The sequence below is a fragment of the Lynx canadensis genome, chromosome E1 (assembly GCF_007474595.2).
Source record: "Lynx canadensis isolate LIC74 chromosome E1, mLynCan4.pri.v2, whole genome shotgun sequence".
NCBI classification, from domain to species: Eukaryota; Metazoa; Chordata; class Mammalia; order Carnivora; family Felidae; genus Lynx; species Lynx canadensis.
In genome coordinates this window covers 8,945,757-8,969,583 of record NC_044316.2, presented here as the reverse complement: position 1 = coordinate 8,969,583, position 23,827 = coordinate 8,945,757, and the positions used below count along the sequence as shown (strand labels likewise).

Sequence of the window (23,827 nt, the reverse complement as noted above, 5' to 3'; positions counted from 1 at the left end):
GGCGCCCTGAAACTGCTCTTGTAAAGGTAGCCTGTGCCATCTCCGTCCCCTAACCCTGTGGACACTTTTCAGTTATGTCATTTGAACCTGCTGACGATGCTCCTCTTCTTGAAATGTTTGGCTCTAAAGCAGGGCAGAGGGTTTTATGTGTGGTGAGGGTTAGGAGGTAGAAAGAAGCAGCTGACAGAGTAGGCATCAAGTCATGTCAACTGTTTAACAGCAAGGTTTCTTAAGGATAGTATGTCAGGGTGTAACTCTAAACTTTCCAATCAGAAACCCATACATTACATCCAAAGGAGGTATGTCTCTTGGTAACAATTCATAAATTCCATTATTAAAATTCAATCAGAAATGGTCATTTTAACCAGTTGCAAATTATTTACTTGTAATGGGAGGTAGCTCCTATCATTTATCCAATATCTCCTCCCCAATATTGGATATATACATATTCCAACATTGTGGGAGGAGTACTGGGATTCTTTTTTCTTCAGCCTTCACTGAAGTATAGCTCATCATGTCTTGTCCTTTTTGGGTATCAGGTCCATTGTTTGTTATGGCCTTCTGATATCAGGGCCATAGCCTTTTGGTTCTCATCTTTGTTCCAGGACTCTTAGTATTTCCAGAACTCCCAAGACTTCCTTTTTTATGGACTCGGGTGTCCGGCTGTTTCCCCTCTATTCCATCATGTAATGTTCTATGAGGCTGTACATGGAACTTTTCATCACTGTGGCCTTTTCTTTGGTGCCATGTTGAAGGTGGAGCTTCTCTTGAGGCTTGCAGTTTTCTGGTTTATAGCCTGAACACAAGTTCCAGATATTCTTGGGTATGTTTCTCATTTGTCTGAAATTACTACCTCTTCTAAATGAAACCGAGAGGGTGGGTGTAATGAGGTGCTGGGTAAGTTGTTTGGAATCTATGCAGCATCAGAACAAATTCCCATGCTCTTAGATTCCTGACTGTCCCTACCCTGCCAATATATTAGGGTAATTCTTGGTACATAACAGGTGTCCAGTAAATTACCTTCACAAGTAAAATAGGTGTTTCCTGTTTATGTTAAATATCACATGCTTGTTGGGAAGGAAAGCTTATAAAATACATAGAAGTGCAGTAATCGGACAAAAAGTACTGCATACTCCCCCAACTCTAAAACAATCTAACTTTTTGGAGGCCATCCTTCATTCGTAGTTCTCAAAAGTTCATACAAATACAGTTTTACATAGAATTTTATACCATACATGCTGCACTTACATTAAAAAAATTTTTTTTTTCTAGTCCTTTCCCCTACTTCTCTTCTCCCTTCCTTCAAGGTAACCAATATTAACAGCCTGGTATATATTCAGCCAAGTATATATACTTGTTTCCATGCTCATCACATACACATATATACATAAATGGGTATGATCATTTAACAAAAAATGAAATCCTGTACACATAAAGCTCTGCAATAAAGCAATTAGTTATTAAAAATTGTGGAAATACCTTGAGATCAACTAGTGTAGATATAACTAACTTTAAAAATTACTCTCATGCTGTTCCATAGAATGGCTATATCACACTTTATTCAACCATTCCCCAATTAATGGGTATTCACTTAGTCTCCACTTGGTTTTCTACTTTGCCTCTACAAACAGTACTTCAACAAAAATCCTGACTTATGTGTATTCTTATGCACTGATGCTGTTATTTCTGTGGGGAAGATCCCCAAAGTGAGAGTGCTAGGTCAAAGTATTTTTATTTTAAAATCTTATTAAAATATTTGAATACATATTGCTTAATTGCTGGTGGAAACAGAAGTTGATATAACCGTTTGTGTTAAGAGTACATGGTTTCCCAAATCCCACTACCAAAAGATCTCTTAATTTTTGCCAACTCCATTTAGTGGAGGTGACATCTCATTGGTTGTTTTAATTTGCATTTCCCTGAGTACTACCTTAGGTTCATAATATTTTCAGAGATTAATGGCAATTTGCTCTTCTATGACTAGCCATCTAGTTCAGACAGATTAAAGACTTTAATATAAAATATAAAATTATCAAAATCTTAGAAACAAATTTAGAACACTATGTATAACCTAGGGATTAAGGAGACTCTTTTAACTAAAAGAGTAAATTAATCTGAAAAGGAAAATAAATATCTATGAAAAATTAAAATGTGGCAACTTCTTTTACCATATAAAAAAGCATAAAAACAAATGCTGGATTAAAAAATTTTCAAACACACATGACAAAGGATTAATATTTCAAGTATATAAAGAGCACCTCAAGATTTGTAAGAAAGACAAACCAATAGAAAAATAGGTAAAAAATTATAGGCAATTCATTGAAGATAATTTAAGTGAACAAAGTATGAAATCTGGGTGAAGGCTTTCATTTGTCCACTATTTTTCTCTACTGTGAATTTGCTTGTAACTTCTAAGATTTAATATGAGTTTTCCACATTTTTATGTTTATAAAGTATCCCTTAAGTGTGTGTTTTCTGGTGAATTGCTCCTGAAAGTTTTCCCACATTCATAAAAGACACAGTTTATAAGATTCTCCTTGTAGAGCTGACATCTGGATGAATGGTTTGTTACTTTTTATATTAACTGAGTTTCTCTCTGATGGGTTCTCTGATGTACAGTAAGGCTTGAGCTACTCCTAAAGGCTTTTCCACATTCGTGACATTTATAGGGTTTTTCTCCAGTATGCATCCTCAAATGTACAGTAAAATCTGAGTTGGTTCTGAAGGCTTTTCCACATTCTTCACATTTGTAGGGCCTTTCCCCAGTATGAATTCTCTGATGAAGAGTTAGCTGTGATAGAGTGATACAACCTTTTCCACATTCCTTACACGTATAGGGTTTTTCTCCAGTATGTGTTCTCCAATGCACTGTAAGGTAGGAACCCCTCCTGAAGGCTTTTCCACAGACATCACATTTATAGGGTTTCTCTCCACTATGGATTTTCTGATGTTCTGTGACGTGTACCATCTGGCTAAATGCTTTCCCACAGTCATTACATTTAAATGGTTTCTCTCCAGTATGTGTTCTCTGATGGGTATTAAAGCCTGAGTTACTTGTGAAAACCTTCCCACACTCATTACATTTATAGGGTTTTTCTCCAGTATGCCTTCTTTGATGTACGGTAAGTTGCGATGTGTTAGTGAAAGCCTTTTCACATTCATTACATTTATATGGTTTTTCCCCAGTATGGGTCCTTTGATGTACGATAAGGTAGGACTTAGTCCTGAAAGATTTCTCACAATCATAGCATTTATAAGGTTTCACTCCAGTATGGATTTTCTGATGCTCCTTGAGATTTACCATTTTGGTAAATGCCCTCTCACAGTCAGTACATTTATACGGTTTCTCTCCAGTATGAATCCTCTGATGCACAGTTAAGTGTGATTTTATTCTGAAAGACTCCCCACATTCATTACATAGATAAGGTTTTTCTTCAGTATGAATCCGCTGATGTATAATTAGGGATGAAGAACGCATGAAGGCCTTTCCACATTCATTACATTTATAAGGTTTCTCTCCTGTATGCATTCTGTGGTGTACGGTAAGGCATGAATAATTAATGAATGCTTTTCCACATTCGTTGCATTTATAGGGTTTTTCTCCTGTATGAATTCTTTGATGTTCTGTGAAATTTGCTATACGATTGAATGCTTTCCCACATTCATTACATTCATAAGGTTTTTCCCCAGTATGAGTTCTTATATGTACAATAAGGCTTGAATTACTTCTATAGGCTTTCCCACATTCATTACATCTAAAGGGTTTCTCTCCAGTATGAATTCTCTGATGAACATTAAAAATTGTGGTATTCTTGAAAGATTTCCCACATTCATTGCATTTATATGGTTTCTCTTCAGTATGGGTCTTCTGATGTACACTAAGATAGGACTTATTCCTAAAGGCTTTCCCACAATCATTGCATTTGTAGGGCTTTTCTCCATTGTGAGTCTCCTGATGTCTTGCGAGTTTTGATTTATCACTGAAAGCTTTCCCACATTCACTACATTTATAGGGCTTCTCTCCGGTTTGAATTCTCTGGTGTTGATTAAGGCGAGCACATTGGCTAAAAGATTTTCCACAGACATTGCACTGATAAGGTTTCTCCTTAGTATGAATTCTCTGATGTACCATAAGTGATGAAGAAGCAATGAAGGCCTTTCCACATTCGTTACACTTATAGGGTTTTTCTCCAGTATGAATTTTTTTATGTTGACTGAGATATGAAGGCTGGCTGAACATTTTCCCACATTCGTTACATTCATAAGGTTTTTCTTTAGTGTGCGTTCTCTGATGTTGAATGAGTAGTGACCTGTAACGAAAGGACTTTTCACAGGTACTACATTTATAGGGTTTTTCTTTATTATTGTATTTTTTTCCTAAAGTAAGTTCTGAAGTAGGCCTTACAGCTTTGCTGCCTTCTGTATCCTTGCAGATTTTCTTTCCTAGATGGGTATCTGTAATCAAATCTAAATTCTCAGTGAAATTTTCACGTGTTTGGCATTTGCTGTGGGGCCCTTCTGTGATAACTCCTGCTTCTGGAAAAAGAATAGATCCAAATCTAAATCCTCTTTGACCAGTGGAAATTTTCTTGTGAGTAACTATTCTTTGACTCAAATGATTTTCCTGACTATTTTGCAATCTCAATATCCTTTCATTCCATTTCCATAATCCTCCCATGCTGGGGTTCCACAGACTATTCTCTGTGAGTTTATCTATTATGGTCTCTTGTGATACATCTTCAGAAGTATTTTCTGTTGATACAACATTCTTGGCTGCAGGTTTGGTCTCCAGCTCTGGGGGGAAAAAAGATAAAAATCAAATCAAATGACTCCTATTTTCTACATTAGGAAGATCTCAGTAAACAGGATAATAAAAGGGAAACCTGAGCTGATAATGAATACAAAGTTTTAACTGCTTCCAAACTGGCCTTATTTTCTAAGGAGCAGATAGGTTTGAGGGAGACTGGTTGAGCCAAGAACCAAAGTAACAAATTCAGAGTTTTTCCCCTACTAAACAAATTAATTTACGGTAACCCCCTAGAATCTAAGCCTCTCAAATACTTCTTTTCTCATTTCCTTTATAGTCAGCATTTATAGAGCATTCTTCATAGTCACGACTACTTCCTTTCTTTCCATTTACTCTACAAACCAGGCAATTGTTTCCAACCATACTTTCTATTTGTTTTCATTCTTTGTTTGCTAGCTTTTTTGTATGACGGCTTTCTCAAATTTTCATGTGAGATCAGCTTATTCAAGTCTTTGTATGTACTTATTAATCAAATGTTTATGGAAAAAGACACTTTGATTCTTCAAAAAGTAGTCTGAACAGTAAGTTAGTAAAAATTAGTATTTATAGCTATTAATATTCCAAATAGTGATAATAATTATCACCGAGGGTAGTTTTGCAACCTTTTTATATCTTAACAACATTCCTGTATGTCTGTCAAAAATTGGATCAAAACTACTTATACCTTGAGTTTTTTTTTTTTTTTTTTTAAATTTTTTTTTTTTTCAACGTTTATTTATTTTTGGGACAGAGAGAGACAGAGCATGAACGGGAGAGGGGCAGAGAGAGAGGGAGACACAGAATCGGAAACAGGCTCCAGGCTCTGAGCCATCAGCCCAGAGCCTGACGCGGGGCTCGAACTCCCGGACCGCGAGATTGTGACCTGGTTGAAGTCGGGCGCTTAACCGACTGCGCCACCCAGGCGCCCCTACCTTGAGTTTTAAAGTGAAAAACTATCCACAAAAGGTTTTGATCCAGTTTGTTTTTTTAAACATTGAGAAAAAATTGCCTGTAAATGAGTTTGCAAATTTATAGAATTTGCAAATTTATAGTTTGCAAATTTATAGAGTTTGCAAAATTTTTTTTTTTTTATAGAGTTTGCAAATTTATAAATTTTTCTTAAGTTTATTTTGAGAGAGAGCATGAGTGGGGGAGGGGCAGAGAGAAAGAGAGAGAGAGAGAGCATCCCAAGCAGGTTCTGCACTGTCAGCACAGAGCCCAACGTGGGGCTCAAACTCATGAACTGCAAGTTTATGACCTGAGCTGAAACCAAGAGTCTGACGCTTAACTCACTGAGCCATGCAGGCACCCACGTTTAGAAATTTAAAAGAAATATAATAGTAAAATTTTACATTGTATATACAAACAAGTTGTAAAACCACCACCCTGCAGTGTAATCTTTTTCAAAATAGGCCAAGTTTTAAGTTTAGGGCCACCAAAGAGGACAACTCTAGAACCCAGCTCTTTTAAATGTCTAATTGAATTAAGGTAACTGAGGACTGTTAGAACCTTTATCCTGGCAGCCTGCCAAAAGCAAACAGTCCTCTATGAAAAAAGATTACACAATCCAGAACCTCAAATTATTGTTATAGGTTTTCATATCAATGCTTGACAGTGGAAAATAATAGGCATACAAAGAGACAAAAGTCTAATTAGAAAAAAGTCAAGAGAAGAAACAGATCTAGAAGGAATCCAGACAGTTGAGGTCTCAGACATAAACTTACAAAATACTCATGATTAGTATATTCAAGAAAATAAGACCAGTAATTTCACCAAATAATTGGAAAGTATAAAATAAGAACCAAATGGTGATTCTAGAACTGGAAAATAACTCAAAGGATAGGCTGAAAAACACAGATTTGAAACATGAGTGTTAGCAAAATGGGAAACAGGTCAGTAGAAAATATGCATATTGAAGTACAGAATGATGAAAAACTTGAAAACTTAATTTCAAAAGACATTAGAGACACATGGGATAGAGTGATAAGGTCTATCACAGATGTGAAAGAGTCCCAGAAAGCTCGAAAGAGAAGTGAGAGAGAATGGGATGAAATCAAATTCAAAGAAATAATGCTGAAGCATTTTCCAAAACAGAATAAAAAATATCAAGCCATAGATTTTAGAAGCCAAATGAAGTATGGAAACCAATTTGACAATAAACTTCATATATTGAAAAAAAATAAATAAAGAAAAGAAAAGAAAAGAAAAAAAAAAAAAGAAGCCAAATGAATTCCAAGTGGGAGAAATACAAGGCAAAAATAATGGAAACTAAGAGATTTTGGGGGCACTTGGGTGGCTCAGCCGGTTGAGTGTCTGACTTAGGCTCAGGTCAAGATCTCGCAGTTCCCCGTGTCAGGCTCTGTGCTGACAGCTCAGAACCTGGAGCCTGCTTTGTATTCTGTGTCTCCCTCTCTCTCTGCCCCTCCCCTGCTCACGCTCTCACGCTCTCTCTCTCTCTCTCTCTCTCTCTCTCAAAAATGAATAAACATTAAAAAAAAAAAAACAACTTTAAGAGTTCTATCAAGGAGCGCCAACAGATCAGAGGTTGCAAACTACAGCAAATCTGTCCCACTACACTTCCGTGTGGCCAGTGAGATAAGAATATACATTCTTAAATGGTTGAAAAATATATTAAAAGGAAAATATATTTTGACACATTAAACTATGAATTTCAAATTTCAGGGTCCCTAAATAAAGTTTTAGTGGAATATAACCACATTCTTTGGTTAACATTTTGTCTCTGGAGGCTTTTGCACTTACAATGGCTGAATGGAGTAGTTGCAACAGAGGTGTTATGTCTCTACAAAGCCTAAAACATCTACTGTCTTGTCTTTTACAGAAAAAAGTTTACTGACTCCTGAATTAGACAGATGACTGACTTGTCAAGGGAGTCGATGTAAGACAGGAAACAATGGAATGATACCTTCCAAAATGCTGAAAGAATGTAAATGCCAACCTAGAAGTCTATTATCTAAAAATGAAGACTGGGGCGCCTGGGTGGCGCAGTCGGTTAAGCGTCCGACTTCAGCCAGGTCACGATCTTGCGGTGCGTGAGTTCGAGCCCCGCATCAGGCTCTGGGCTGATGGCTCAGAGCCTGGAGCCTGTTTCCGATTCTGTGTCTCCCTCTCTCTCTGCCCCTCCCCCATTCATGCTCTGTCTCTCTCTGTCCCAAAAATAAATAAAAATAAACGTTGAAAAATAAAAATGAAGACTGAAGATATTTTTAGACAAAAAAGAAAATGGAGGGAGTAGGACACTAGAAGATGTGGGTAAAATAAAATATTAAAGGGTACTCTTTAAACAGAAGAAAAATAATCCTAGATACAAGCTCAGAAACGAAGAGAAATAGGAGGAGAAAATATAGGCAAAAACAGGCAAATCTAAATGAACACTGACGGAACAGAACATTAATAATGCTCTTATGAGATCTGACATATAGACACAGTTAAAATACATAATTTCAACAACATATAAATCAGGTTAAATGAAATAAGTGGTTGTAAGATTCTTGTGTTGTTTAGGAAGAAGGACAATTTACATTAGACTGCTGAATGAAGGATGCATGCTTTAATCTCAGAGTTAACCACTACACAACTAATTTTGGAAATTTATAATTACCAAGTAAATAGAAAAATAAGATAATAAATCTAAATGCACGAATGGGGGAAAAAAGAATACAGAACGTGCAAGACACTTGCACAGTTAGATGATAGATTTAAACATTACGTAACTGAATTATATGTATAGGAACTAAACACTCCCAAGAGATACAGACTGTCAGATTGGTTAAAAGAAAAATCTAACAATATGCTACTTATCAGAGAAACAAAATACAAGGATATATAAAAGATGACCGTGAACAGAATTAAAATGATATACGATAAAACAATAACCAGAAGAAAGATGCTATAATAATATTAGGATGAGGCAAAACCAGTACAGAGATAAAGACACTTCATGAGGATAAAAGGTCCATTTTAACAGAAGGATGTAGCAGTTATAACTTTGTATTTACCTAATAGGACAGCTTCAAAATACATAAAGCAAAAATTAAAGCAACTAAAATAAGAAACAGACGAGTTTACAGTCTTACTGGGAGACTTTGAAAAACCTTAATAACTGACAGAATAAGCTGACAATCAGTAAGCACATAGATTTTAGCAACATATTTGGTATAACTAAAACTGCACTTAGTACCAACAGGCTACACATTTTCTCCAAGTGCACATACAATGTTTTCAAAAATTGGCCGTGTGGTAATGCAAATTTTAAGAAACTTATAAAGACTAAAATCATCCATAGCATGTTTTCTGACCACAGGAAAAATTAAGGTAACAAGAATACTCCCTGAACTCCAGAGTTCAGATATCTCAGTGTGTATTCTTTCTTTCATAGCAATTATAGTTCTTTGCATAAGTTCATAACAATCTGTTTTCCTGGGGCACCTGGGTGGTTTCAGTTGGTTGAGTGCCTGATTCTTGATTTTGCCTCCGGTCATGATCTCACGGGTTTGTGGGCTCGAGCCCCGCATTGGGTTCCTCGCTGACAGTGTGGAGCCTGCTCGGGATTCTGTCTCTCTCCCTTCCTCTCTGCCCCTCCCCCACTCATTCTTTCTCTCTCAAAATTATATAAATAAACCTAAAAAAACAAAGAATACTAGAAAATCCCAGATGGTACAAGATTAAGAAAAATGCTTCTAAAGAGCACAAGGGACAAAGACATCACAATGGAAATTATCAAATGTTTTGAACTCAATAATTATGAAGTTGCTACATTAAAAAAAAAAGATGTGATGTAGTCTACTTTTCTTTTTTTGGTGTTGTCAAGAAGAATTTTCTCTTGTCTTTTAATGGGGTGTGATGCAGTCTAGATTGCCTTAAATAAGCTATAAAAAAAGAGTGGCTGAAAATCAACGATATAAGTACCCAACTCAGGAAGTTTAAAAAAGATCAGCAAATTAAATGCTAAAAAGGTTAAAAATAATAAAATAAAGAGAAGAAAGTAATAATAGAGAAATCAAACACACAAAAAAGTTATTTTAAAAGCCAAATAAGATTGGGGCACTTTGGCTTAGGTCATGATCTCCTGGTTTGTGGGTTTGAGCCCCACATCAGGCTCCACACAGAATAAGAAAACAGAGAGAAGATTAAAAAAAAAAATCAGTATCAGGAATGAAAAGGGAAACATTACTTCAGATCCACATAGACATTTAAAGGAAAGGACAGTATGTCAATAAATTTAAATTTTAGAGTAAATGGATCAATTCCCAGATACATATAATTTACTAAAACAGAAAGAAATAGGAAATGTTAATAGTCCTATAGCTACAGAAGGAATAGAAACTATAATTAAACTCCTTCCCTAATAAAAGCATGAGGTCAATGTGGCTTCCCTAGTGAAATCTATATATCTTTTTGTTTTTAATTTTAAGCTTTTTTATATGTATCTTTCCCTCTCTTACAACTCTTTCTTATCCTCACTATAAGCTGGTGGCCTTGCTTCATATTTTACTGAAAATTCAGAGCCTATTAAAATCGAATGCCTTGATCTTCTCACCACCATTTGACCTTTTATCTACGCCTGCCTTCTCCATCTTTCCTAGTGTTATAACAGAAAAGGTGGCCTCTCTGCCTATCAGTGGTGAAGCCCTCCTTCCTTTTCCTTTCTTGAGTTTATCCTCTTTAACCTCCTCAGACATGTGAACTCTTCAGTGATCCCACTGGTCTTCCAAAGTCAATTTCTCCCTCTCCATCAGGGTATCTTTCTTATTACTCAGTCATGCCATAAATACTCCCATCTTAAATACAAAACAAGAGTTTTTTCCCTCATTCCACACTTTCCTGTAGCCACTGCCCCATCTCTCTTTCCCTCTTGATGGGGGGAGGGGGAAATCCTTCTCTAAAGAGTCACCTAAAACTGTCTCCAATGTCTACTTTTCATTCACTCTTTTAAAAATATATAGTATTTTCAACAGTCAACGTTAATGAAAGGAACTGAAGATGATACATGGGTTGGAAGAGCCAATATTGTTAAAATGTCTATACTACCCAAAGCAATCTACAGATTCAATGTAATCCCTGTCAAAATACCAACAACGTATTTCACAGAACTAGAATAATCCTAAAATTTGTATGGAACCACAGAAGAGCAGAAATAGCCAAAGCAATCCTGAAAAAGAACAGAGCTGGGGGTATCTCAATCTCAGATTTCAAAATATATTACGATACAGCAGTAATCAAAACAGTATGTCACTGGCACATAAACAGACCTAGATCAATGGAACAGGATAGAGTCCAGAAATAAACCCATGGTTGTATGGTCAATGAATCTATAACAACGGAGGCAAGAATATACAATGGGGAAAAGACAGTCTCTTCAACAAACAGTGCTGGGAAAACTGGACAGCTACATGCAAAAGAATGAAACGGGACCACTTTCTTACACCATGCACAAAAAATAAATTCAAAATGGATTAAAGACCCAAATGTGAGGCCTGAAACTGAAACATTCCTAGAAGAAAATACAGGCAGTGATTTCTCTGACATCAGGCATAGAAACATTTTTTTAGATCTGTCTCCTCAGGCAAGGGTATCTAAGCAAAATTAAACTACTGGGAATACACCAAACTAAAAAGCTTCTGCATAGCAAAGGAAACCACCAACAAAACAGAAAGGCAACTTACTGAATGGAAGAAGATTATTCGCAAATGACATTATCTGATAAGGGGCTACTATCCAAAATACATAAAGAACTTACACAACTCAACACCCAAAAGACAAATAATGTAATTTAAAATGGGCAGAAAACATGAAGAGATATTTTTCTAAAGACATCCAGATGGCCAACAGACACATGAAAAAATGCTCAACACCACTACTCATCAGGGAAATGCAAATTAAAACCACAATGAGATACCACTTTACACCTGTCAGAATAGCTAAAATAAAAAACACAATAAATAGCAAATGTTGGTGAGGATGTGAAGAAAAAGGAACCCTCACATACTGTAGGTGAGAATGCAAACCGGTACAGCTAATATGGAAAACAGTGTGGAGGTTCCTCAAAAAAATTAAAAACAAATACCATATGATCCAGTAATTCAACTACTAGGTATTTACTCACATAAAACAAAAAAACTAATTTGAAAAGATACACGCACCCCTATGTTTATTGCACTACTATTTACAATAACCAAGATATAGAAGTAGCCCAAGGGTCCATCAATAGATGAATGGATAAAGAAGATGTGGTGTATATATAGAATGCAATATTACTCAGTGATCAAAAAAGTGAAATCTTGCCATTTTCAACAATGCGGATGGACCCAGAGGGTATAATGCTAAGTGAAATAAGTCAGAGAAAGACATATACCATATGATTTCACTCATTGTGTGATGTAAGAAACAAATGAATAAAGAAAAAAAGAGGCAAAAGACTCCCAGACTCCCAGAGAACACACTGGTGGTTGCTAGAGGGTAGGTGAGTGGGATGATGGAGGAAATAGATAAAGGGGGTTAAGAGTACACTTATCTTCACGAGCACTAAGAGATGTACAGAATTGCTGAATCATAATACTGTGCACCTGAAATTCATATAAAACTATATGTTGGGGCGCCTAGGTGACTCAGTTGGTTAAGTGTCCGACTTCGGCTCGGGTCATGATCTCGGTTCATGGGTTCGAGCCCCGCGTCAGGTTCTGGGCTGACAGCTCAGAGCCTGGAGCCTGCTTCCAATTCTGTGTCTCCCTCTCTCTCTGCCCCTCCCCCATTCATGCTGGCTCTCTCTTCCTCTCAAAAATAAAGAAACGTAATAAAAAAATAAAAAAAAACAACTATATATTATAGTTGAACAAAAAATACATAATATTGACATATGAAAAGAATATATGTAACACATACGTGAGTTACGCACGGCATCATGATAAAATGAATGTTCAAGTGAACTAGAATCCATTTCTTTTGTTCCATCTCCACTATTACTTTAATCAAAGTTATCATCTCTGCTCATACCATTGTAACAACCTCTTAACTGATTACCTGATTTAATGCCCTCAAGTTCAGTCTCCGCAGAGTTACTTCCTAAAATCCTTGATTAAAGTCTGTCAATGCCTTCACACTCACTGATTAAAATCCAAACTCATCATCGTCACCTACAAAGCCCTGGATGGGCAAGCTGCTGCCTAGCTCTGATACCAGCCTCCCTCTCACAGCAGCCTCCTTTCGAGTTCTAGAACACATTTCATTCTTTTCTGTGTCAGGTTCTTTGTCTGGAATGCTTCTCCTTTCCTCTTCCTTTGGCCGGTTGTTTCTGAATCTTCAAGGCTCAGCTTAAAAGCCCCTCTTCAGAAGCCTTCTGACCACACTCTCTGAGGGAGGTACCCTCATCCCCATCCCAGTCACTCTTTCATATCTCATATCTCACCCAGTTTATCTCATAACTGAAGGTTATTATATCTGCTATTTAGCTTGTTTTTATTTATATACTTGTCAACTTCTTAAAATATAATCTTCATGACGGCAGGGACCTGGTCCATCTTACTCATTGTTGTAGACCTAGTACCTAACCCAGTACGCAGGAAAGAGATGTCTGGTAAATATCAATTAAATATATGAATAAATACTGTATTTAATTCTCAACTGATACCTAGTTTGTACTTTCAATTAGTTAAGAAACTGGAGGAGAACAGGAGGGTTCCCCCAAAGTTTCGGCAGGCTTGCAGGTTCACCTGCAAGTTAAATAATGAGTAAATAGGTTTAGCTTAAAAGAAATCAGCGGTGGGGCATCTGGTTGGCTCCGTCAGTTAAGCATGAGACTCTTGGTTTCAGCTCAGGTCATGATCTCACGGTCTGTGGGATCTAGTCCTTGTGTCAGGCTCTGTGCTGACAGTGCCTGCTTGGGATTCTCTCTCCCTCATTCTCTGCCCCTCCCCGACTCGTTTCTCTCTCTCTCTCTCTCTCTCTCTCTCTCTCTCTCAAAATAAATAAACTCTTAAAAAATCAGCAGAGGGGTGTCTGAGTGGCTTAGTAGGTTAAATGTCTGAATTTGGCTCAGGTCATGATCTTGCGGTTCGTGGGTTTGAGCCCCACATGGGGCCCTCTGCTATCAGCTCAGAGCTTGAAGCCTGCTTTGGATTCTGTGTCTCCTTCTCTCTCTGCCCTTCCCCCACTTGTGCTTTCTCTCTCTCAAAAATAAATAAATAAACATTAAAATCAGGGGTGACCCTTAACAAAGCATTTTTAGGAAGGAAGATTAATGAAGGAAGAAAGGTCAGATAATAGTTAAACAAATGAGAAAAATGTAAAGTTAACTGAGAGGACAGAACTGAAAGGGAGGTTTCATGCATGTTTGAGTGAAGGAATAATTATGAAAATCATGTCCTCAAGACAGCAACATAGGATGGGACAGGAACCAAAAGTAGAGAACAGAGAGAGAGGCAAAAAGAGAGAGCAGGCAAGGTGGGGGAGAGATGATACTCCTCCAAGTATTTCAGATGTTCTGCTCCAGCCATAACCTACTAACTTGCAATAAATCCAATCCTCCTGGTTCTTTTGAACTCACCTGGATAGGGGGTTCTTGCAATTTCCCTCACTACCACCCACGGTCCTTTGCCATCCTCCAGGTGAGATATCATGTCTGGTTTGGAAACTGCAAGCCCTTGTTAGAGAAGAATGAATAGGATTTGACTGTGTTTAGGAGTAAGAACTATTGCCAAACTCAGTCTCAGCTCTTAATCCTCTGTGCAGAGTGGCTATTATGGTAAGTTCTAGAGACGGACTGTCCAATACACTTTTCAGTACTCTCAGGTGGCTATTTAAATTTGAATTAGTTAAAACTATGTAAAATTTAAAATTCAGTTCTTCAGTTGTACTAGCCAGATTTCAAGCTGTTAGTAGCTTCAAGTGGCTAGTGTGTCCATATTGGAGAGCACAGATACAGAACATTGCCATCACAGCAGAACATTCTATTGTACACTGGAGTTATAGAGAATTACAAACATTATCTCAAAGGAGTTCAACACGATGATCCCAGGTTTTCTGGGATAATAGAACATGGGAGTAATCTGAGTTTAGGAAGAAAATGAATGCATTTGTGTCTTTCTTTCTGGAGGTACTGATAACTATAGCCCTCATTTATAAAAGGATCAGAAAAAAACTTTAGTCCTAAATCTGGGGACTGTCAACAATCTCCAAGACTCCAACGAAATGTGTATTTCTTACTTTACAATGGGCAGACCCCTTAGTTAAGCACAAGGGATGGCATGGCTCCCAGCAACATCCCCACAATAGAAGAGTTTAATGCCTAAGCTCTAACCCCAAATTCATTTAAGTACTTTGAAGGTTCTCTGTCTTCAGCAAACCCGGTCAAATGGTCAGTAAACGAACAAAGAAGTTATTCTTACCCAGGGAGACAAGATTCCTGTAATTCTCTAGCATCACGTCCTTGTGCAGGTTCCTCTGGGAAAGGTCCATCAACCTCCACTCTTCTAATGAGAAGTCTATAGCCACATCTTTAAATGTCACAGAATCCTAAAATAAATATACTACGATCACCTGGGGACTATATAATAAGACCTGTTGGGCAGAATAACACATACAAAACTGGAGGAAACTTCCGGAACTCATGGCCACTAAATGACCACTGAAGTCAACCAGTGCAGCCCTTAAAGGATGAATCTCTCCAGTGACAAGAACTTAAAACCACAAGAGGAGTTTTACTCCTCCTGTGAAAATGTTCTTTTCACACTAATTCAAATCTGGCTTTCTTTAACTCTGAAATATTGGTCTTACTACATTATCTGGAATCAAACAGCATGGTTTCCTCCTTCTCTAGAAAGTCTTAATATTGGTAACAGCTAGTAGTTTCCACCCAAATAATCTTTTCTCCCTCAAAACCCTGGCTTATCTACAGGTATCTACAATATCAGCTCTTTTTCAGTTCCAGATCTATAGAATATGGCTTCATAAAAGATGCAGTTTATCAATCAGATTGCAGATACAGAATATTGTAAGCTCTCACTTTGAGCATGAAAATGGAGAGGACTGGAATAGAGGCTAGACTCTTTTGAATATTTCTTGTTTTTTACATTTTACTTTTGAACCATGTAAATGTATTATTATAAAAGAAAAATCTTCAATTTAAAAAGTCATTCCTAAAAATTAAAAGTAAAATGCAACCAGTTTGAAGTATATGCATTCATCAAAGAGAAATTATTTTAAGTAACTTTAAAACATAGCAATTTTTCTGTTCATCCTTTGTGAGATATACCCCAAGAAGAAAAAGAACTGCAAAAACTGTATGTTTTCAATAAATAGCCTGATTGTTGGTGGTAATGATGAAAACGGTATTTTGTAACTGCTATGTGTGTAGTGTTTGATAAAACAAATTATTACATTGCTGTCATTGAGAAGAGAGAAATTTGGCAGGGGAGAAAGAAGATATAAATGTAATACTGATGAGATTATACAGTAATTCCATAGATCCAAATTTGAATTGGAAGTATCAGTATAAACTCATGAATTATTTTATTTTTTAGGAAAGAAAAATATTTTTCCTAGCTTCATCCACTGAAAAGTCCTAAAAATAAAAACAATAGCTAATAAAGTAACATTATGCAAGCTAGACTTTACCTCCCACTAAAAGGAATCAGGGCCTGGAACTTTCTGTGATACCAAAATGCAAACAAGCTATCAAACACTACTTGAAGAGTCTCCCCCTAGCTAATAATGGGACAATTTGTACATCAGTAAGAATAATAAATTACAATGGGTTTCAAAAATATACCTTTAAGCTCATGATTTCATAATAATACTATAAAAATACTCATTGATCATTTTTGGAGGATGCCTTGAAACTGGCAAATAAAGAGAAAAAATTAACCTTTTGCCCTTTTCCCATGTAAAATATAATTTTTATGGTTATCAAGTGTGATCACATTGTTGATGAGGAGAGATTTCTCTTTATGGAAGGATTCCAGCTAATACATGAAAAGAAATAAAAGAATTAGAATATCATCATTTTGTAACCTTTAACGAATTAAAGGGTCATCAGTGGCTGCTAATATATCAAAGAGGCCTCTCGACCAGGCATAGGTGCCTTCTGGTAGTATACACCAGATACATGAAATACTATTGTCAAAAACATTTTTAAAAGAGTCAAACTGGAATCTGATAAAGCCTCTAGATCTAACTAACAATACAGGGAACAGATGAACATGTTAAATATCCCCATGGAGACACAATAAATAAAATCCAAATTGTGTGAAATTCTAAATCAATGCTGTCCAAAGAAGTATATTGCAAGTCACATATGTAATGTAAGGTTTTCTAGTAGCCCCATTAAGAAGAAAACAAGTGAGGGGCGCCTGGGTGGCTCAGCTGGTTAAGTGTCTGACTTTTGGTTTCAGCTCAGGTCACGATCTCACAGTTTGTGAGTTCAAGCCATGCACTGGGGACTCTCTCTCTCTCCCTCTCTCTGCCCCTCCCCTGCTCACGGTCTCTCTTTCTCTCTCTCTCTCAGAATAATGTAAATAAATAAATAAATAACATAAAAGAAAACAAGTGAAATTATTTTAAATAATATATTCAGACTAGTGCACATATAATTTCAATGTGCAATCAATGTAAAAATTATTAATGAGATTCTATCTTTTGTATTAAGTCTTTGAAGTGATGTGCATCTTAAATTGACAGCATATCTCAGTTTGGATTAGTTACATTTCATGTGCTCAAAAGCCACATGTGGCTAGTGGCTACTGTATTGGACAACACAGTTCTAAAGTAGAAATAACGTGGTTTTTCAATGAATTATTACAAGGGGGAAAAGGAGGGGGGGGACCTCTAGCCTAAAAGTGACCTAAGAGACAACATTAAGTAATCATAACATGTGAATCAATTGGGGAAACAAATACCAACTCCACATTTGATATTAAGGCTTTCTGCTGATTTTTTAGCTGTAACCATGATAGTATATATAACATTAAAACACATCTTTTATAGATATATAATGAGATATTTATAGATAAATTATATAATGTCTTGTATATGCTTCAAAATAATTAGTGAGAGAGGGTAAGATTACAAATGAAACATGATTATTATCAATGGTCCAATAATTGTTGGGAGGCAGGCAACAGGTGCAAATGGATTCATGTATATGTATAGTGCATAATATTTGTCAGGTACTGATCTAATAAGGGCTTGTTACATAATGACTGAATCCTCACAATAAGGAAGGTGCTAATAAGAAAAGTGAGGCATGAACTAATATAACACTCTATGTTAACTCTACTGGAATTTAAATTAAGAACTTAATAAAAAATTAAATATATACCTTAGGGAACTAAGAAAAGGAAGAGTGAACTAATTTTTTTTTTTAAAGGGACACTTCACCAAGGTAATGACCCTCCTGTTCATTTTTTTAATGTTTCTTCATTTTTGAGAGAGAGAGAGAGAGAGAGAAGCAGAGCGTGAGCAGGGGAAGGACAGAGAGAGGAGACACAGAATCCAAAGCAGGCTCCAGGCTCCGAGCTGTAAGCACAGAGCCCGATGTGGGGCTCAAACCCACAAACCGTGAGATCATGACCCACGTTGGCACTCAACCGACTGAGCCACCCAGGTGCCCCAAACTAAATTTTTTTTTTAAAGCAGAAGGAAATAATAAATATTAGAATCGAGATAAACCAAACAGAGAATAGAAAAACAATAGAGAAAATCAACTAATGCAAAAGTCAGTTCTTTGAAAAGATAACAATTACAAAGCCCTTAGGTAGACTGACTAAGAAAAAAGAGAAGACTCAAATTACTAAAATCAGGAATGAAAAAGGAGACATTACTACTGACCTTACAGAAATAAAAGGATTATAAAAGAATATACTATGAACAACTGTATGCCAACAAATTAGAAAAATCTAGATAAAATGGGCAGATTCCTAGGAAGACACAAACTACCAAAAGTGACTCAAGAAGACATAGAAAATATGAAAATTATAATTAAACTTCCCACGAATAAACACCCAGGTTCAAGTGGCTTCACTGAATTCCACCAGACATTTCAAGAAGAATTAACACCAATCTTTCACTCACTCTTCCAAAAAACACAAGGAAACATTCTCAACTCATTCTGTAAGGCCAGTATTACCAAAATAAGACAAATGTAGAATTTAAGGAAGAGTGAGACAGAATTAATTCAGTCTGATTCAGTTTGAAAACAGCAACAAAGAAAACATAATATATGCCATAGCCAAATGGGATTTATCCCATGTGTACAAAGTTCATTTAATATCTTAAAGTCAATCAAGGTAATACACCATATTAATAGAATAAAGAAAACCCACACAATGATGTTAATAGACCCAACAAAGTATGTGACAAAACCCAACAAACTAGAAATAGAAGCAAACTTCGTCAACATGATAGAGACCATCTATGAAAACCCAAATCAAACATCATACTTAATAGTGAATGGCCATATGCATTCCTTCTGTGATCACAAACCTCACAAAGATGTCCCCTCTCCTCACTTCTATTCAACATTATACTATAAGTTTTAGCAAGAAAAACTAGAGAAGAAAAAGAAATATCAGACTGGAAAGGAAGAAGTAAATTTCTATTTGGAAATGACATAATCTCCACTTACAGATGATATTATGTTGCATATAGAAAACCCAACAAAAATCCACACACATGCCCATGCAAAAACAAAAACAAAAACAAAAAAACAAAAACAAAAACAAAAACCCTTCTAGAACTAAATAAACTAGTTCAGCAAGGTTCAGGACACAAGATCAATATACGTAAGTCAACCATTTCTATACACTAGCAATGAACATTCCAAAAAAAGAAATTAAGAAAAAAATCCATTTAAAATAGCAAAAAGAATAAAACACTTAGGAATGAATTTAACAAAAGATATGCAAGACACGTACACTGAAAATGACAAAACATCACTGAAAGAAACTGAAGAATACCTAAATAAATGGGAAAACATTCCATATTCTTATTATAAAACTTAACATTAAGACTTTAATATTTCCCAAATTGATCAACAGATTCAATACACGTGCTATGAAAATTCTTTTTTTTTTAATTAAAAAAAATTTTTTTAATGCTTATTTATTTTTGAGACACAGAGAGCAAGTAGGGAGGGGCAGAGAGAGAGGGAGACACAGAATCTGAAGGAGGTTCCAGGCTCTGAGCTGTCAGCACAGAGCCTGATGCGGGGCTCGAACCCACGGACCATCAGTTCATGACCTAAGCTCAGGTCGGACGCCCAACCGATGAAGCCACCCAGGCGCCCCTGAAAATTCTATTTGCACCTTTTGCAGATACGGAAATGTTAAAAATTATCACTGAAAAACTGGTTTTACTAGAATTAAAGTTAAATAAAACTAAGTTAAATAAAACTAAGTTCAGTACTTATCAACAGGATGTAGAATTTAAGAAAGAGCCACACAGAATTACTCTTCTGTCAGGGATTTCCTGTCAGAAGAACAAAAATAAACCATATGAATTATTCACCAGGTCAAAAATAATGGCACTTTCCTACAGTTCATGACTCAAAGTCTGAAACTATTAATATTTTTACCTTAAAAATTTTAAGTCTAAACTATCATATGTTAAAGGACAATTTTAAGGATGATTGGCCCAGTACTAAATTAAAAAAAAAACAAAACCTATATAAAAATTATGTGAACAACTGAGTGTCAGAATGTATTTTCTCCTAAAAGCAAAAAGAAAAGCCCAGTTTTACACAAAACATTCTTAGAATAAAACCAACTTTCAAAGTATAATTTAAAAAAACTTCAAAACGTAATTCTAAAAAAAAGGAGCTGAACTTCTACATAATTAAAAAAAAAAACCACAATTATCTATAAGAGAGGAGGCAAGAATGGGAAAAAGACTGTCTCTTCAAAAAAAATGGTGTTGGGAAAACTGGACAGCTACATATAAAAGAATGAAACTGGACCACTTTCTTATAGCATACACAAAAATAAAGAAAAACTGAATTAAAGACCTAAATGTAAGACCTGAAACCATAAAACATAGGGCTTAGCAACAGTTTTCTGGATCTGTCTCCGGAGGCAAGAGAAACCAAAACAAAAATAAACAACTGGGACTACACGAAACTAAAAGTGCTTGCATAGCCAAAGAAACCATCAACACAAAAAGGCAACCTGCTGAGGGGCCCTGGCTGGTTCAGTCAGTGGAGCTTGTAACTCTTGACTTCAGATCGTGAGTTCAAGCCCCAGATTGGGCATAGAGTTTACCTGAAAAAATTAAAAAAAGAAAAAAGGCAACCAAATGAATGGGAGAAGGTATCTGCAAATGATTTATCTGGTAAGGGGTTAATATCCAAAATCTAAAAAGAATTCACACAACTCAATAACAAAAAAACAAATAATCTAATTAAAAAGGGCAGGTGACCTGAATGAACATTTTCCCAAAGAGAACATGTGAATGGTCAACAAAAAAAATGCAAATCAAAATCACAATGAGATACAGCTGTCAAAGTGGCTTTAAAATAAAAAATACAAGAAATAATAAGAATTGGCAAGGGTGTGGAGAAAAGGAGTCACTTGTGTATACTGTTGGTGGGAATGCAAGCTAGTGTAGCTGCTATGGAAAACAGTGTGGAGGTTCCTCAAAAAATTCAAACTAGAATTACTATATGATCCAGTAATTCCACCACTGGGTTGTTGCCCAAAGAAAATAAAAACACTCATTCAAAAAGATAAACGCACCCCTATAATTATTGTAGCGTTAGTTACAATAGCTAAGATATAGAAGCAACACAAGTGTCTACTGATAGATAAATGGATAAAGAAGATGTGGTATGTACACACGTACACACACACACACACACACACACACTGAACTACTACTCAGCCATAAGAAAGAAAAAAACAAAAACAAAACCTTGTCATTCCTGACAACATTGATGGACCTAGAGGTTATTATGCTAAGAGAAATAAATCAAAGATAAATATATGATTTCACTTATAAGTGGAATCTAAAAAAGAAAACAAAAGAACAAAAACCAGAAACAGACTCCTAAATACAGAGAACAAAATGGTGGTTGTTGGGGGGTGGTGTGAGAGGATGGGTGAAATAGGTGAAGGGGATTAAGAGGTACAAACTTCCAGTTATAAAATAAACGACAGAGATTAAAAGTATAGCACAGAGAGTATAGTCAGTAACATTGTAATAACTTTGTATGGTAACAGACAGTAACTACGCTTATTGCCATGAGCACGGTGTGATGTACAGAGTTATCCAATCACTATGCTGTACAACTGAAACTAATATAATACTGTATGTCAACTATACTTCAAAAAAAAATTTTTTTTAAAAGTTAACCCCTGTAATTCTAAAAGTATTGTCAACACATGCCAAAGATTTACTTAAGTCATTAATGAGAGATCAGCTGCCTGACAAACCTGGTTCAAAGGAGACACAAAGACAGCTGTCTACTGATTGCAGAAAAAAGAATGCTGGAGTAAGACCACAAAATTAGTTAGAAACCTGGTGAATGTTCTACAAGGACAATAAAACCATAAATTTGGGGGTTATTTTTTCTCCAAGGTAAAATAACTTGCAAATTTTCAATGTTCTGGATATTAACCAACAGTAACTAGTACATCAAACAACGTAACTCTCCGGGCTATGTCAGGTGACCCTTACACAGGCTGGTTAGACAATGGTTTAATGCGACACTGAAAGGGCATACATTTACCTTTTGCCTTATTTCTAAGTTTTAGATAACTTTTCTTAACATATTTCATACATTTCTGACTTTGGTATTTTCTGGAAAAATCAGCTGAATTCTATACTCATGAATAAGAACGTCAGCTTAACAATATAATGAAATAAAAAACCTAAACCAATTTAAACACACCTTAAATATCTCCACTGATGTTCATGTATTCTTGATATTTTTAATGGTGTTGAGTCTCACGATGAAAGCAAGAATCAGAGCATGTGATATAGGATACTTTATCATCAGTAGTTACAATGTGACCTGCCACATTAGGGCTGCCACCAAGGGAAATGAAATCCGTCAAACTGATGCGGCCAGCCCTGGAGTTACTACAGCTATCAAGCGAGATGATACTCACTGCAAACTTGCAAGGCACTAGGAACATTAAGAACCAGGCACAGTAAAAGAGGCACTTTATTCCTCTCATGTAACATGTTAGGCATTACCTTTTCCAATTCTGGTTCTTCAGCCTGAAGGTGAAGGTCTTCATCTGGCTTGGAAACTTCAGGATTCTGAAGGGATATAGGATACAATCACTCAGTGATAGGCTGCTGATGACTCACAGCAGAGCCTCAAGTACCAACGGTCCACTGTGGATGTGGCATACATGGGATGATCCCTTTTATTGTTTGATTTAGGGCTGAAATTAACAGGGTGGCCCCTTTTATTGGTTAATTTAGCGCTGAAATTACCGTCCCATAGTAACATCCAATCATCTTCTTCAACTTTGTTTGAGACAATGACAAACACAAGACTGAGAAAGATACAACCGCATAGTTTTTAAAGGAGGCTTCCAACAAAGAACCTATTGTAACAAAAAAATAGATTTATAGTAAGAGACCTTCAGATCCTACATAATTTTCCCTTTTCATATAGAGTTGAAATGTATTTCTCAGAAAGTATCTATCTTAAGAATAGTATTCAAAACCTACTAACACTATGTACTTTGTACAGTTGAAAATCATTTCAGTGTTGTGGGGGGTCAGGGGGGACGTCTTGTAGTTACTCAGGTAGCATTTCAGGGACTTCTCACTACATTATTTTCTTAACCTTATAAGCTGTATCCCTACGAGGGCCTGATTTTATAGAGATGGTATTTTACTACCTCTTTCGATTAGTACTTATGATTTTAGGTTTTGTGTGTGCCATTTAAAAAAACTATCGGTAATAAAACTACTGAAAGTCCATTGAGAAAAACTGTTATCTTATTTCTCCCCTTCCAAGTTCTTATCTAAAAAATAAAAACATTCAGCTTCCAGAAAATTAATAATGTGAACATCAACCTC

The 23,827-nt window shown here is 36.1% G+C and overlaps 1 protein-coding gene across 6 annotated transcripts in view; it reads right to left on the bottom strand.

Annotated features, from left to right (window-relative positions):
• Positions 1–2,294: 2,294 nt before the first annotated feature.
• Positions 2,295–23,827, bottom strand: part of ZNF624 (zinc finger protein 624) — a 33,700-nt gene continuing 12,167 nt past the window's right edge. For 3 of the 6 annotated variants that reach the window (XM_030295720.1, XM_030295721.1, XM_030295723.1), the window contains exons 3-6: positions 22,988–23,053; positions 15,187–15,313; positions 14,346–14,441; positions 2,295–4,794 (exon numbers count right to left, since the gene is read on the bottom strand). In XM_030295720.1, the coding sequence (XP_030151580.1) occupies positions 2,576–4,794; positions 14,346–14,441; positions 15,187–15,313; positions 22,988–23,053 (2,508 nt within the window). In that variant the 3' untranslated portion in view covers positions 2,295–2,575. Of the gene's footprint in view, positions 4,795–14,345; positions 14,442–15,186; positions 15,314–22,987; positions 23,347–23,827 lie in introns of all 6 variants that reach the window. The other 3 variants (XM_030295722.1, XM_030295724.1, XM_030295725.1) reach the window with 3 other exon arrangements.